Genomic DNA, 17,867 nt, shown 5'->3' with positions numbered 1-17,867 from the left:
GAGCGAAGTCCCCCTACACACGTGCCAAGATGGCCACACGCGCTTGTACCGTTCATCAGGTGGTCCGGGACTGTTCATCGTCAGCTGGCTCTGAAAGCGACGTTTAAAAAATAAAAAAATATAAAGTGGGCTGAAGTCTACATTCAGCGTCCAGGTCAGGCGCACCTTACGAGTGGGCCGTCTGATTCTTGGTACCGACCACATGCTAGGTGGGCCCCACCTGTCTAGCACCCAAAGCTTCTCCAGCTGGAAGTTGGCTGGCCGTTGCAGGTTCTGTTTCTTTAAATTAACGGATCTGGACATCAGATCCGGCGTGTCTTTGCTGCATCGAGTGCATCCAAGTCGTGGCCCATCATATGAACGGTTTAGATGTAGATACGAGGATGTGGAGCATGCAATAAAAAATAAAAAAATAAAAAAAAACGAATAAGAAAGAAGATTGAGAGTCAGCAAGCACACGCGGGGGTGGGCTTTGATTGTCTGGGAAAGGCATGTAAGTCTCAAGGGATTGGAAATAGGAATCCAAATCCCATTGAAAAATGAATAATTTAAGTTGGTTTTGTAGCAATACTGACAGTTTTTTTGTATTAACAAATATCAACTTGTATGGTTGCTGGCCATGCATCATCATCATCATGTATGGTTGGTGGACCATGCATCATCATCACCATCATGAATCTTTTGGCAAATCAAGGTCCATTTTGGTGGTTCTTTCCATGATGGCTCTTCCAACTTACCATGTTTTCTAACCCGTGAACCCATGAACCCATGTTTGAGTTTGATGCTCGGACACATCTGTACCGTACACGTGGCAGTGCATTCTGTCGGGTAGAACTGATTTGAAGTGGGATCACATGGTTAGGATCATCTGATTACTGGGAGATTGGGCAGTGTCCAGCACATGCCATTCATCAGTGGGGGCTCCACAGCGTGACAGATGTGACCGAGCTTTTGAAAATATCGTACTACGCGATAATCTACACAAGATTTTGTAATTTTCGTGTTTTTATCGCGATAGTAACTAAACTAGTAAAACCTTTAATAATTTCTTATCTAAATACATTTAAATATAAGTTTTTTTTTTTTTTAAAAAATTTATTTACTATAAATATTTTCAGCGAGATTTTCCCAATAATATTCTCTGAAAAACAACCAAATTTGATAATCTCACGAGAAATGTTTGGACCCAGAAATGAGCGTGATTTGACCGCAGTCATCTGTGGAGGAAAAAATGGACGGTTCAGAAAATATGAAAGATGGTCCATAAAAAACACGTATTTGTACCCCGCTTGATGGTTGGACAAGATAATTTTTGTGTAGGGCATGTACAAAGTTGGACGCATCTGATAAACGGCGTGGATCTTACAGATGTGTGCCATGTTGGCACAGGTGCTGCGTAGAAAGCCATGGATTTCATGCGGGCGCAGTAAAGCTCTTAATCCGTATGGTATGGGCAGGAATTTGGGTAGTCGCAATCACTATGCACGTGTGCACATGTAAGATAGAGATGTCGAAAGTCTACATACTCTGTTCCATATATATATATATATATATATATATATATGAAAATGGTACCATGAGGGCCACCTCGTCGGCACTTCCCATGAGGTTGAGCTGTGTGGGCCCCACCGTGATGTGTGTCGAACATTAACACCTTACATTTCATGGGTACCCTTTAGATTATGGGATATCCCAAAAATCAGTAGTATACGGAACTCAGGTGGGCTATACCATCTAAAACTATGTGAAGGCATTCTTAAAACATATAAAAACAATTGGTGGGGCCCACCTAAGTTTTGGATGCGGCTGAAACTTGGTCTAACCTGTCATCCAAGTGGGACACACACAATGGATGGGCTAGATTTGTGAACCACATCTCAGTGGGCCCAATAAATAATTATGAGTGTTTTAATGGGAAGGTAACCCTCTCAACTGTTGATCTGGTGTGGCCCATCCAAGTCATGGATTGACTCGATTTTTAAGCCCGTAACCCAACATGGAATGTTGCATCTCACCGTTGGGGTAGACGTTTCACACACATCATGGTGGGGCCACAAAGCTCGACCTCATGGGAACTCCCATGAGGTCTTCTATATATATATACATATGAAATGGTACTATAACCACATAGTGTGAGCTGTGTGGACCGTTCTATGGTGTGCCGCTGGCTTAAAAATCAGCTTAATCCATGGCGTAGGTGGTGGTCCATTAAAACGCTCATTATTGTTTATTGGGGCTATTGAGATGTGGTTCAAATACGCAGACCATCTATTCTATGTGTCCTGCTTGGATGAAAAGTCAAACTAAGTTTCAGCCATATCTAAGACTCAGGTGAGCTTCACCAATCGCTTTTAGATATTTTAGGTGTATTTTCCTTTAGTTTTAGATGGTATGACGTACCTAATTTATGAATACAACTGATTTTTTTTGCACATCCAAAACTAGGGAACTCATCAAATGCACAGCATGGATGTCTGACACACCGACTACAGTGGGGCCCACAGACATCAACCTCATGGGAAGCTTCCATGGATCGACCTCATACTCATAGTACAATTTCCCATATATATATATATATTTGTGTGTGTGTGTGTGTGTGTGTGTGTGTGTGTTTTGCACTCTTTTGTGTACTGGAAGACCCTGTCCACAAATCTTGTAGCAATTTTCAATTGAAGAATGTGGACCGTTGCTTTATTTCTATTCTCAACCGTTCATATGTAATTGATGAATTAGATGGTCAAATTTTTTGCAAGGAAAGCTATTTTTGGGGCATGGTCAATGGAAGAGATGGTTTAAGTTCGCCAAATCTTGGCCCCCACATAATGTGGGGTCAACAACACTTGAATTGAAGGGCCATTTAGAGAATGTGGGTTTTTTTTTTTAAAATAAAAAAAAAAAATTATTTGTTAGTTTGTTAGTACACTCCATTATCAGTTGACACTTCACTGTTAGCTACCCCACTAGGGAATCCATACCAAGACCTCAGTGTTGAAACGAGGTATCTTACACTCGGTCTACCACTTAAGCTAGGGTGTATTTAGAGCATGTGGTTGAAGCCCAAGTGGTCTCCCACCACTCGTGCATGACTCCAACCAGCATCTTTTCTAATTAGCTTGCGTTTGGGCAGCCAAGGTCAAAGTCCATTTGCCTCACGCTTCAGCTCACACACACTCTCATATCTCTGTCTTACCCAAACGGATGGTCATCGATTCTGACACCCTCTTCCGGCCGCCAACAATCCCCACACCCGATGTTGACACGTATGCTTTTGGCATCTTTGTGGAAGATCCCATTTGTTCATCATGTGGGTCCCATCATAGAAATGTCTCAGCCCACAAAATTAGAAAAGTCCACTCAACAGTTTGTCACGTGTGTACTAGCACACTAGTCCTAGCGAACGGTCTATATTCCACATACACCTATGGCCCACTTGATAAGTGAAATGCTGATTTTGTAGTCCTTAGTTATCAAGCAAACCATCACTCTCACACAAAAAATAAACGGTTGAAAGATACTTTTACAGCAGTTTCCATTCAATGTACACTTGTATTTTAAAAATATCAATTCCATTACAATTGCAATTTAATTTTTAATAATTCAAATGAATATATACATGTCTTAGGGAAAAAAATTTATTTGAAACTATTATTCTCCTTTTTTTTTTTTTTTCCTTTCTTTCTTTCTAAAAGGCAAAGGCCTTTTCGGCTTTGCGAGCCCTAACAATGAGATAGGGCGAACTACTGCACCCATTGTTCGAAAATCAAAAAGTCGAAAGCGACTTAATTCAATCAATGAGTCAAGGCTTAATTAGCTCAACCAATGACCTTAAACCTCCGATGAGTCAACAATGGCTAGAGTATGTTAGAATATGAGATACATATATCTATAGTTGTACATGTTGTAAATAAGTATACATATAATATATACATGTGTTCATCTATATTTTTATCTATAGTATATAGAGCTTTAGATGTATATATCCTTTAATATGTTGTAACACCAATTACCCAAATGAGTCTTACGATTTCAAATAATAATAATAATAATTGAAAATGAAAAACAAAACAAAAAAAAAAAACTACTATTTTTATATACAAAAGATTATTATTTTTTTACACACACTCACACTATCTAGTGGAATTTCATCATAATGGGTAATGAAACCCATAACCTCATGTTGAAACTCTTGTGAGTCTACCGTCGAGGCATAAGTAAACATATATTCTTATGAGTCTATACAAGATTATAACTAATTAAAGATTCAAAATATAAAAAAATTGATAAATAATATAGTAGATTCAGTAACTTAGACCAACATATAATTTAATACCCTTACATATCTCTCATTTTAGTCTCCCACAATTATTCTAATAATTATATATCAGATTTGACTTATGGACAAATATGTAAACATGTGTTTCATGCTTAGTTTGAGTAATAGCAATGAGATTCTTCAATATCATGCTTCGAAATGGACAGGACTTTAAGAAGAAGATGTCATTTGTTTAATGAGAAATATAGAGGAATATCAAATAACCAAGTGGTTGAAGATGGAGAAGCTACTTTCAAAATAACAGAAAGAAAAGAAATGAAGAGAGTAGAGAGATAGAGTTGAAAAGAATATTTTTTTTAACTTTTTTCTCCCATACAAAACCGTGCATAAGACTTTCGTCTCACAAATCTCCTAAGTGAGAAATGAGCTAGTCAGATCATATATGGAAACCTTTCAATGCAACTAGTTGTTTCTTCGACCACTCTTCTTCCACCAACATCCAAAAACTCACAGCCATTGGATTTCTTAAACATCCGTAATTAGAGTCCTATCTTCCTTGAACGATTCTTTCAAGGTGGCCCATGAAGTGTTGGTTAGACTGAGTGGACGATGATAAGGACTCTGTTTGGTGGGCCACCACACATATGGTTCATATGTATGGCATATGTAAATCGATTGGGCTGCCACTATCAAAAGGTTTGTATAGAAGGAGGGTCTCTTCCTAAACACGTGCTTTATGTGCCAAAACACAGAGAGCCTGATGTCGGTAGCAGATGGAATATAGGTCCATTTCGGATGGTTTTTTTCTTTTCCTTTTTTATGGTATGGCTATTGTTTTTTCTTGCTGTATTTCTTTCTCCGGTCAGTATGCAGTCACTGAGAAAAGGGACTCTACCCGTTGGATTTTTGATTTGGATTATTTTCAAGGACACAAACCATTTATTTGATCTTAGATTGATTATAGAAAGATTATGGTGGGCTTTCATGTTCAAAGGAAAAGGCCTCAAATAATCCAATTGCGATGTTGTCTTTTCACCATAGAGAATGAGACTTGTCAAATAAACAGTTTGGATGATTGGAGGATAATCTAGATTCAAAATCTAAGTCGTAACCTATTTATTGTATTGCAATAAGTGGGATGTATTCTAGCAGAGCTCTCTTGTGGCTGTGAGAGAGCTAGTAAAAGAATAACCGGTCAGATTTTCCATGGACAAAACACACCATACCATACCATAATCAAGAGGTCATAAATGTCCAACCATTGTGCTGTCGACCCATGCCAACCAACGGTCCTAATCAACATGCTTGACAGGTGTATGAGGTGGCCCAGAACTTATACAACTTATACAAACCAAGCATCATATTTGCATCTCTTCTACAAAAACATACTCAATGCGGGTGTTTGGTTGTTGGCTTTTATATTTCTCATCTTCCAAACTCCCTACACTATATATATCAAAAAAATGAGGAAATTGTACAAAAAACCACTTTTTTAGATATAACTATCCTTCCACAGCCTTCCATGCGGACGTATACTCGCTCCCTGTGATTTTTATGTAAAATCCACCCGTTCCACCAGGTGTCCACCCATTTTGGGGCAAGGGCCCAAAAATCAGCTCCATTAGCGATTCAGGTGGGCCATATGATTGGAAACAGTGTACATGCCAAAGATTGCTCTCTAAACTGTTTCCAATGGTATGGCCCACCTAAATCACCAATGTGTATGATTTTTGGGCCACAGGCCTAAATTTGTGTGGAATCTAATGGTTGGAGTAGATTTCATATAATTATCACAGGGCCCTGTAAGAATCTAGGGTAAACATCTCTCCCAACTATTTCCATACATTTTTTTACTAGACAATCTCCTAAATTTGGAACGGTAAGCAGGGACTTATTTAGGTGGGAGCCCACCCTGAAATGTATGCAAAACCCACTTCAACCATTGAATGCTTTCCCAATTTAGGCCCAGAGCTGAAAAAATCAGGTTTGACTTGTGATTCGGATGGGCATGTCCACTATTGAATTTCACTCTACCCACCGTGAGGAGGATCATATGAAAACCACTCTGGCCATCAGAAATCACACCAAATTTTATGCATTGATCCTAAAAATCAGGCCTATATATGATTCGGGTGACACATAAAAAGGTAAACAGTTTGGAGGGTGATTCTCACCCTATACACTGTTTCCAATCATGTGGTCCACCAGGATCACAGACGAATGATTTTTGAGCCTTTGGCCTAACCTGAGGTGCACCTGGTGATCTAGGAGGATTGTACATAAACATCACGGTAGTCCCCACCCGTGCTGAGACCCATTTGCTCGGGCCCCCACTAAAAATGAATGATAATTGTCTAGATTAATGAGGTAGCCTTTTTGAAAAATGTAAATTCCATATTAAGTAGTCCATCAGGTATCTTGGAAGAGAATTTAGACTTTTCCGAGTTTCTCATATCAACCCAACAAAATTTAGTCATTTCCCAAGAAATACAAGCCCAAACACTAACATTCTCCAAGAAACATGAAAACTAAGGAAAAGACTTTCCCACCAACCACACAACAGGTGTAAATGGTGCCCATATTTTTGGGCCCATTAAGAAATCAGGTTGGGATTAGGTCTCATCTTGTGGACCCAGTTCAAAATTAGATCTTTCAACCAGTGTATCAAGGATTGGATTCCAGGCTTTCACCTGTGAAGCATCATTGGATTAAAAGTTCAAGCCTTTGAACAATATAAAACAGCTTTTAATCAAGACAGACCACGTTCCAACTGATTGTGGGTGGAACACGAACAAAAAACTAAACAATGGACATTCTTTAGATTCAGCCATTGTCCAGAAAAGAATTTCCAAAAAGAAGAAAAACAAATGGTGGCAAGGATCTTTCAAATTGGAAGATTTTTCAGTGCAAGGTCCATCAATGACAAGACACAGCAGGTTCAATGGTGTGGTTTACCAAAAGCATGCACCTCACTTGGCAGAATGAAAGGGAGATGATAGCGAACAAGAGGAGAAGAAACATAAATATTATGTGAACCGGTAATATCAACATAATGCTCTCTCTAATCCATCTTTCAACAATGCAGCAAACCATCCAATTCGCAGATAACAAAACTGAACTTCCACCACCCGCACCGGCATTAGAAGAGCCAACGCTTGAATTACACCTTTGAACATCGGATATGAAAACAAAATCTCAATTTCATATTTTGTATTGGAATACTCACCGGTTGAAGTCTTGAAGAGCTCGAGAGGCACGATAGCAACTTCTGCATTAGTGGGCCCAACCTCTCAAATACAGCAGAGATGGCAGAAACATTGGCTGAGAAGTCGAAAACTATGTGATATCTTCCTACTGAAAAAGCTTCTTTAATCTATTAGCAGCAAGGTTGGCTGTCTTATTGGTTGGTTCTAGAACAAGTGCATATCTGAAATCTGCAAAGATAAAAAGAAATAACATCCAGCCATATGAATCAAGGTGGATTGCAGCCATTTGGGCAAAACTAGGAAAAAGCCAAGGTTCCGTTTAGGTAGGGGATCCCACTAAATCGGGATTAAGCCTAATCATGATTTTCACAGACCTCAACCCCTCCAAGTTAGATTCTCCACACCTAATGTGAGGCTTTCCTCTGCATAAGTGCAATTACCGAATTTAAGAGAGACTAAATCCTGATTAAATGGGATCCCATACCCAAACAGACCCTAAGCTATTGTTGAGAGGACAATGTTTACAGCCTCTACTGCGTATGACTCGAGCACTGAATGTGAACTGGAGGACCAGCATCGAGTGATCCCCGAGGCCCAAAGGCTAAAAATAACAAATTACCGGGGCCTGCATCTCAGCAAATGTACAGTTTGCTGTGGCAGAGGATAAAGGGGCCCTTGGTTGGGGAATCCAGACCATTGATATGATGGAATTCACTGTGGATGGGCAAGGCCCCAAAAATCTCAGAGGTCCTAACACACTCAAATTGGTGGCCTAGAAATTGATTGTTAAAGGAAAAAGGAAATACAGCAAGATGCTACATTGAATAAAAAGTAGGCCCAAGATTGAAAATGGGGTAGGTAGTATAAAGAAAGTGACCCCCTGTACTGCTAGCTATAAACTATTAGGAGAGAATGAGTATAGAAGTATATAAACTTACCTTCAATGGCCTCTTTGTAGTAGCCAAGCATCTCCCTTGCGGTTCCTCTTCGTAAATAGGCCTTTACATTCTAAAAAAGAACACACTAATGCTTGTAAGTATTTCTAAATGTACTATCTTCAAGAAACCACCGCCTGATTTTAGAAAGAAGCATAGTTGCTAAAACTGTAAATTTTTACAAGAATTGCAGTCAATAAGTACTGTGCATGCACAGGAGAAGTGAGAATCTTTTATGCTGAAACCAATGTAAAATGACTAGCATGTGGAATTTGGAAAGATAGATAGCACGTGCGGATAGATAACTTTAAAGAACTCAAAGAAGTGTCACACTTGTAGTACTTCCAGATGCAAGTAAAGGGAAAAACAAGAAGAAACTCGGTTTCTTTTCACTCATATGGTCATGCAGTATCTACAACCTTGTATATAAAGATGAATCAAACCGCAAAGTTCCAAAGAAATCTAAATCATACAATGAATTTGATCTCAACCTTCACAATACCCCAATGACTCGGGAAAAGGACTAAGAACTTGAATAAAACTTAGGACTGAAGGTTTTCTAACTATACTAGGAAACAACAGAAATAAATTCATTCGGAAAACCCAACTAAATATCTTAATAACACTCTTTCAAAGTGTACCCATAAATAACTTAGAAACCTTAAAAATAACCAAAAAAAAAAATAAAATTACTTAATATCAATTGATCCCTATTATCAGTTATCACCTGTACAAAATTGTTTGAAAAGGAAAAGGAAAGCTGACCATAGCAGTGTTGTCAAAATCCCATGATTTACGATTTTAGTCAAATCCTAAGCAAAACTATTCAAATCCGAACCTTGAATCCCTTTTTGTATGAATCCTACGATTTACGATTCAATTCCTGATTTACGATTCAAATTACACTTGTTCTCTTTTATTTTAAGCTTCACTTTGCTTTCATTGTATGTTTTTAAATTGGTGGGAGCTTTAAGAATCATTTAGAAAAGGAAAATTATATTATTTGTTGTTTGTAAGAGATTAAATGATATATATTCTCTTCAACGTTAAATCATGCAGCTTTTTTTGCGATTAACTGGTCGATGTATAGCTTGGCTGTAATATTATTATGGATGTTTACGATCATCCTGACTTATATGTATTATGGAAAGATATTTGAAATCAAAACATCTTTTTTCATTGGTTTACGGTATCGAAGGCCGCTTTTCCACCATGATTCTACATTCTAGAAAGGTAACAAGAACATAAATTAGTAAAGGACCCTTGTATATATTTTTTTCAGGGAAATTTCTTTAAAGACAAAAAAAATTAAAAGAATAAGATTCCTTTAACACTATCATGACACCGTATTACTTGGTGCACATTAATGGTAAAAGGAAGATTGATGAGGTTTTTTTATTTTTTATTTTTTATTTTTTATATTTTATTTTATTTTATTTTTTTTTTAATCTCTTTTTTTTTTTTTCATTTTTTTTTTCAAAATTTTAAGAAAATAATAAATAAATCTTACGATTTGCGATTCGATACGATTCAGCCCCTAGAGTACGATTTGCAATACGATAACAATTTTGACAACATTGGACCATAGGATTAAAAACATGCGCTGACAACATTTTTGTTAAAAATGATGAATATATCCTTAAATCCAATCACAACAATGCAGCCATTCACTGAATCAGTCATAACTTGATCAATTCTTGTCAGAACCGCAAGATGCTGGGTTCATTTCAAAGCCCCAACATCACATCTCAGATCAAGAAAGCATACCCGCGATCCATACATATGAAAACAGAATGCCCAAGATGCATATACTGCCTGTCCAATCAGATTGATTTGCCCCACGGGATCCAATCAGATTGTGGACCCCAGACAAGCACTTTTTGCAAATGTACAGTGTTCATCCATATAGACACAGAGATTGAGATGGTCACTTTTAGTTTCTTAATCAGCAGTGGCTTTGTTCCTTTGTCCTTGTTGACCTAGCTATCTTCATTACAATTAGAGTTGGAATATTTAAGCAAGTAGTCTATATATACATGTATAAGCCAAACAATTGGGTAGATCTGTGAGATTAATTTATTTTATCTCTATTGAACTTGCTGTGGGTTAGTATTTATGGGGCATGAACCTTTGGCTAGTAGAGAAGCCATACAATTGGGTAGATCTATGAGATTAATTTATTTTATCTCTATTGAACCTGCTGTGGGTTAGAATTTATGGGGCATGCACCTTTTGCTAGAAGTGCAACTCTTCTAGTTTCGTGTTGATGACCCACTGGTTATCCTCTATCCTTTTCTTCTACCATTTTCTTCTTCCCATCTACTATTCTTTCCTGCATGAGATGTGATCTACCGGTCTTGCAGATTTTGGCCATTGAATTCCTTAACCTTATCACAACATCAGAAAATCTGGAAAAAGAGATCAGAGCATCTATTTAAATTTATCACAGTTTTGAACCAAAATCTGAAATTTCTGTGCTAGATGCTGGCCTGCATTTTCTTACGTTGGAAATTGAAATAGTTGCTGAAAAATCTGTTTACAGATTGTCCTGCATCAAAATTTCTTCAGGAAGTTGTGTTTATCTTTTCTTCAAGTAGTTGCATAATCTTTTTATTATTATTATTCAAATATTCAAAGTGATCGCAGCCTAAACTTTTGCTTAAACATTGAGGCATTTTAAAGCCTCAAATAAACATGTAGTCCCACGTAACTAACAAAGAAGTGTATAATTTCTTCTGAAATGGATACATTAGTTATGAAATGGAATGATTTATCTTTTTGCCAACAAAACTCCCATCTATTCAATAGGAAATGGATACATTAGTTATGAAATGGAATGATTTATCTTTTTGCCAACAAAACTCCCATCTATTCAATAGAAGGAACAAAACTTGTGCAAACAAAGGAGAAGAAAACCAAGCAGAATGACTTTGTTGCATTTGGATGGTAGTTCTAACATCCTACCAGAAATTAATAGAGATAATGGCCAACGTGCAGGAGGCACCCCTTTAATTCATGCAAAAACCAAACCCCCGATCTCAAATCTATGCATGTCCGGTCAACTTTTAAATGCCAAGCCCATGAGAAATTTAATGCCCTCTTTATTGATCTGGTCATCACTGAAATCATTGCAATTCATTTGAATTGAGCACCGAACAGCACCATATCCTTATTGAAACCCTTGACCATCAGTTTGTAAGCAAACAAAGCAATACAAGCCATCACCACAAATATTGTAAAAGACTGAATACATCCACAGCGACAATGCACAATGTACATGCAAGACGAAGGAGGAGAAGAACACACACACACACACACACACACACACACACACACACACACACACAAAAAGCAATAAGTCCTGTCGGTCATTCCCCCTCTTCAAGAAGAGAATCCATACTAAGAAGTAGGGCTGTCAACGGGCTGTGCCTGGGGTAGGTCTCAGTCTGGATTTTGAACTGTTTCAGGCCAGGCCATCGAGCCAGCCCTATTCAAAAATTTGAGTCCCGAGCCCAGCCCATTTACACCCGTACTAAGGAGAGCATGAGCTTAGTCAAAGGTGCAAGTTCCAAATGAACACTTTAATCAAATCAGTTGCCTTAAGAAGCCACACATCCTGAATCAACAAACCATAATCACTTGTTGCAAGAACTGACCTTTTTCTCAAGGTTGATGGCTGTGGTGCAATCTGCCTCCGCTTGTAGAAAGCTGGATGAAATTAAAAAGTCAAGCACAAACAACAAATCAAAATGGGAGGCTAAAACTCTCAGAAGAAAATAATACCTCCCCAGCTCCAGATATGCAGCAGCCCTATTACTGTAGTATGTTGCTTTCTTTCCATCAAGTTTGATTGCTTCCGTGTAGAAACCAATAGCCTTTTGCCATTGTTTCTCCTTGAAAGCAATGTTACCCTACATAAAGAAAACATCAGAAATACCCATTAAAGAAAAAAAAAAAAAAAACATTAGAGATATAAGAAATGAACATGCCCCTCAAATGTTTCATGAAAAAAGAAACCACAAGGTGATTTGATATAATTTGAGTCAACAACAGAAATGGTACATAATGAGCTGAAAATTCAATTTTTTAAAGCCCAGACTAGACCCCAGCCTTTTTTTGTTGGGAGTGGTCCAAAATGGTTGAATCACAAGGTTAAAGTCTGACCTGTGATTTCTACATGAAATATTACAAACTTATATGACAAATATCATCCAACAAAGTGCTCATGGGTTCCTTGGAATTTTAGAGGCAAGCTATTCATTCACATAATGTGCCTTCGGAATCTTAGAACAAAATGATGTATCGGCTTTTTTCTTTTATGTTGCCCTTTTATAGATTTTGTGCACTTGTGGGTTCCTAGGGATTTTAGAGGCAAGCTATTCACTGAAAAAAATGCTCCTTGGGAATCTTAGGACGGAATGATGTATCAGCTTTTTTCTTTCATGTTACCCTGGTATAGATTTTGTTGGTGTTATTTTTTATTTCATACATATTCAGTGTTATCAAAATCATACGATTTAAGATATGTGAATTGTATGTGTGTACGATTTGAATCATACACCAAAATTGCAAATCCCAAATAATCGCACGAATTATATCGAATCGTATGATAATCGAAAATTACATAAATGGGTCTAAAAATTACTGAAATTTTCACAAAAATAATAATAATAATTTTTTTGCTTTTTTATTCAAATTTTCTTCTCTTTATACCCTTTTGCTCATAAAACATGAAAAAGGCCTCTCCTATTAAATATATCCTCAATTTTTTCTTTAGAGAGGGAGAGAGAGAGGGGGGGGGGGGGGGGCAAGAGAAGATTTGGGGGTTTTGATATTCAAAAACCCAAAACAAAGAAATTAAGATACTATTCACAATCGAATCGAATGCCATTTTTTCTAACATGATTCTACACTTAGAAAGGTATAAAAAGAACAAAATTATTAAACAACTTTTGTATATTTTTAAGGTAAATTTTTCGAAAGACAACAAAAGAAAACAAAGGAAAAAGACAAGAATCCTTTAATATCATAATATATATATACCATATACATTTTCTCAATTGATAATATCATGATATGTATTACTTTTTTGGTACAAGTAGAAGGGAAATGGATGATTAATGAATTCTTAATCTTTTTTGATTTACTTTTATTTTTGTATTTGTTTTTTATATACATATATTTTTTTTAATCAGAAAAAATCTTATGATTTACGATACGATTTGCGATTTGATATGATTCAACCCCTTTTACGATTTGCGATATGATAAGGATTTTGACAGCACTTACATATTTTTCATTCATACATATATACACAAAACGCGGTAGTGCTGTCCAACTTTACCCAAAAAACAAAAAAGAAAGTACTTGTTATTGAGTGGATAGGATGCTTTCCATGACGCAAGAAATCAGTGGTTTGATCTGTTTCCACTGCATTGCACACTCTTTCCCCAAAAGTTAACTGTCATTAATGAAAAATGGGTATTTGTAACAATAACATATTAATTGAGTGGTTATTTGTATATTTTTTTTAAATGTGGTTCCATGCAAATTCCCTATTATCAATACGGGTGTTTGCAAAATCCCCAATTAACAATTAACATTTAGCAAACATATAGAATAGGAAAAGAAAAAGATATTCACCTTTTCTTTAGCAATCTCAGCAGATTCTTCTGGGCTGATAATATTATTTGACAAATTGGATTTTGCGGCTATATCCGCTTGTTCCTGAAGGGATGCATACACGGTCTGTACCGTGTCGAGTAAGAAGCGATCACCTCCATGCCTTGCTATGAAGGAAACTGACACTGGACACTTGTCGTGAGTTCCAAGTGGTATGGTAACCTGGAGTGAGATGTGACCAGGCAAAGGGGTGAGAGAAGTCACTACAGGAGTAGAACTGATTGAACCACTATCATTTGACAATGATGGCTATAGTATTCTAAATGGATGAATCATCTGCCAATTACAATATACAATAGAATAAATAAATGTGTTTCACCTGACAACATCCTGACATGCTAGCAATAGCCAACAGACTAAAAGCACGAGTCTGGTAGTCATCTGATAAAACTTCTTTTGCACCAAGCTTTGGAGGAGGATCAGCAAGTGTAGGAATCACAAGAATTCCATCATCCTGCATAAAACATCAAATGACTACGTAAGCATAGTACTTGTAGATCAAGCTGAACTTCTACTAATGATAAAAAGATCTCATTTGTTAACTAAGGATGCTGCCTGTAAATATATACATAGTCAAGCTTCAAGATCAGCCAGAGACAACTGTATTCGGAAGCTTATTACCATCACTCCAAACGGAAAGTAAAATAATAGATTTTTTTTGGTAATAATGAAACTTTTTTTTATGAAATGTAAAACATATGTTACTATAAGGATAAGAGGTAATTTCTTCAAAAGAAAATGTTACAGACATGGTGGTGCAATAAAAAATCCGCAGGTTTGCAGAAAATATTAGAAATGCTACTAAAATGCAAGTCCATAAGAATTTCTCACTTGTGAAAGTGACATTCAAGAACTAACTGGGGGCAGAAAAAAACTCAACAAAGAATCCTAGATAATGGGTCTTCATGTAATGGGTAGTTGGTACTCAACTGTAAATGATTTTTTTTTAAAAAGGTAACGAAAACTTTATTAGAAGAAACACCAGAAAAAATGGCAAAAAACAACGCCTAAAGCCCAGCCAGCCATCACAGACCAATCACTATAATCGGATACTTTAATACAATTTACCCAATCTAAGACATCTAACTTCACCCTCTTACAGACATCTGCAACTGAACCACTTTTGTTTTGGAACCTCTGATTATTCCTTTGCCCCAACAGAGCCCAAATTATTGCCAATAAAACTAACCTCCACACTTACCTTACTTTGTTCCCAACTCCTCCCCCAGGCTATGTGAGGAAGAGACCATCAATAGATCCCAGCAATTTTATTTTTTTTTAGATTCAACAGATCCCAACATCACCCAAGAAATATTGAAAAGGACAAGAAATCTCCCCCACACCTTCTGAGCAAATGCGCAGTGGATGAACAAGTGGTTCACAGATTCCGCATCCACCATACACATGGCAACAATTGAAAATCACCATCAATCTTTTTAGCAGATTATCTATTATGAGCACCCTATTCCTTCCTACTAACCAAGTGAAAGCCACAACCTTAATAGGAGCCACATAGGACAAACATGGGAGGTATGACCACACCTCACACTCAATGTGTTATCGATCATCATCCTATAGAGGGAGCGAACTGAGAACTGGCCGGATTTAACCTTAGTCCACACCATTGAATCCCTAGTTATATATATATATGTATGTATGTATATAAGAAACTAATGAGAACTTTTCTAAGTTAATAGATAACTAATTTTACATATTTAAAATACATTTGAGAGAGAGAAAATCAATTAAACATCAAGTCATCCACATTTAACAATATAGTTAATAAGAAATAACAACAAAAGCAACAAGCTATTTATTTATTATTGTAGAAAATCAAAGAGAGAGAGAGAGAGAGAGAGAGAGAGAGAGAGAGAGAGAGAGAGAGAGAGAGCACTTGTAATTAAGAAATGTAAGACAAAATTAGAGTAAGAGAGTTTTGGAGTGAGAATATTGCAAATGGAGGATGATGAGCTGACAATCACAGCTACTTCTCCAGATCATTTGGGAGTCAGGGTTTACCTTGTGCACAGCTGGTGCGTTCCCAACATGTGCGAGGTTCGCACATGCATGTGCTGTGAGTAGAAGATGTGTGTGGGTGGGTGACATTACCTTCAGAAGGGCACTGAGAGCCAAGCGTGTTTCATTCCTCGCTGATTCACAGTGGTCAATATTTGCATCCTTACGGTCTAGCATTGCATGCATATTTGATGATATAAAAGGATCCAGAACTGGTTTGGCCGTGTTGATCCATTCCTCATGACAATTTTTGAACTCATGCCTGCACTTGGAAGGCAAACAATAATCATTCAGTGTATTATTCCACCATTAAAAGATCAAAAGAAATCTTGAGCAGTTTATCAACACCCAGGAGCCAATCAAACAATCAACGATAGAGGCATGAGAATTAATGTCAAGATGAAAAATGAATTGGGAATGAGATGATCCTGATAAAGTTCTTTCATAAGCAAGCAATAACATACATGAAACAAATTCTCTTGGCCAAGCATAAAATGGCCATACCTATTAAGAATGAAAACCACAGTTGGATATTGTATACATTTCTTTCCGAGTCTTAACTCTTAACGAAAGTCACCATTGGGATTATTTTTATACTATATATTCTTTAATTGATATTGTAAATGTGTTATTTATAGCGCAGATGGTCCTTTAAAGGATAGAATTGGATTTGTCAAAAACTTAGGCATGTGATAAGCAAATTATGATAAAAGCACTGAGCAAATACCAAAGTCTTGGATAGCCTAATAGAGCAAATTGGTACGTGAATGTCCCGTGCACCAGTAGGAATGTACCTGGTTATGGTCACTGTTGTCATATGCGATTGCATATGCCAATTTGGGAGCATAGATCGCATATGCTATAGTGGCATATGTGGTTTAACGACCATTAGGCATTATGCCATGGCATATGCGATTATGCGTTCGAATATGCGATTATGTGATCGACTATGCGAGTATGCCATCACTTATGCAATGAAAAAATGTAAAAATTTTGTAGGGCTGTGCGATGGCAGATGAGATTATGCGATAGCATATGCGCATAGGCACCTTGAGTCCCATATAATCACTTCTGCTATTTGACAACAATGATTATGGTAGATACAAAATTTAGCAAACCTGGCATCCACGGCTTGATCCAATGTTTAAAAGGTTTGTATCTTTTACTATTTATCAATGAGAGTACTATAAGAAGAAAATAAACCATAAAATCATCAATCACTCTCTAGTCTCTTCAGACTGGGTAAATTGCAATTATTGAATGCTCAGATAATACTAGTGCATATCTGCCCGGGGTTTGGGCGAATGGGTAGTGTCATGGGTTTGCTTGCTCCCCACAGACGTGAGTTCGATTCCCCTCCTCGTGCTTTACCTGATGCACATAGTTTGCGGGTGATTGCGTGCATCCACAGAGATTAATCTCGCCTTTAAAAGGGGTAGGGACACCCTATAGTCATAATAATAATAATAATAATAATAATAATAGTGCATCATATATACCTGCATAAACTTAAGAAGTTGATGAGTCAAAAAACCAATGGTTCTTGCTAAATTTCGCAAACCTTGCATCCATGACCTGATCGAATGTTTAGAAGGTTTGCACCTTTTATAATTATCATGAAAATGAGTACTAAGAGAAGAAAAGAAATCATAAATCATCAACCACTCTCCAATCTCTTCAGGCTTCGCAAATCGATGTTATTGAATGCTCAGAAGAATACTAGTGCATTATATACATGCATAAACTTAATACAGT

At 37.1% G+C, this 17,867-nt stretch overlaps 1 protein-coding gene across 4 annotated transcripts in view; it reads right to left on the bottom strand.

Moving 5' to 3' along the window:
- Window positions 1-6,699: 6,699 nt before the first annotated feature.
- The window catches only part of LOC131251431 (translocon at the outer membrane of chloroplasts 64), a 63,796-nt gene continuing 52,628 nt past the window's right edge, over window positions 6,700-17,867 (bottom strand). For 2 of the 4 annotated variants that reach the window (XM_058252121.1, XM_058252120.1), the window contains 7 exons: window positions 16,206-16,374; window positions 14,416-14,550; window positions 14,058-14,258; window positions 12,198-12,325; window positions 12,071-12,122; window positions 8,418-8,487; window positions 7,270-7,707 (listed from right to left, as the gene is read on the bottom strand). In XM_058252121.1, coding sequence (XP_058108104.1) covers window positions 7,625-7,707; window positions 8,418-8,487; window positions 12,071-12,122; window positions 12,198-12,325; window positions 14,058-14,258; window positions 14,416-14,550; window positions 16,206-16,374 — 838 coding nt within the window. In that variant the 3' untranslated portion in view covers window positions 7,270-7,624. Of the gene's footprint in view, window positions 6,964-7,269; window positions 7,708-8,417; window positions 8,488-11,378; window positions 11,534-12,070; window positions 12,123-12,197; window positions 12,326-14,057; window positions 14,259-14,415; window positions 14,551-16,205; window positions 16,375-17,867 lie in introns of those variants that run through there. The other 2 variants (XR_009173857.1, XR_009173858.1) reach the window with 2 other exon arrangements.

Source organism: Magnolia sinica, chromosome 7, assembly GCF_029962835.1.
Source record: "Magnolia sinica isolate HGM2019 chromosome 7, MsV1, whole genome shotgun sequence".
NCBI lineage: Eukaryota > Viridiplantae > Streptophyta > Magnoliopsida > Magnoliales > Magnoliaceae > Magnolia > Magnolia sinica.
This window is presented reverse-complemented; position numbering and strand designations above follow the sequence as displayed.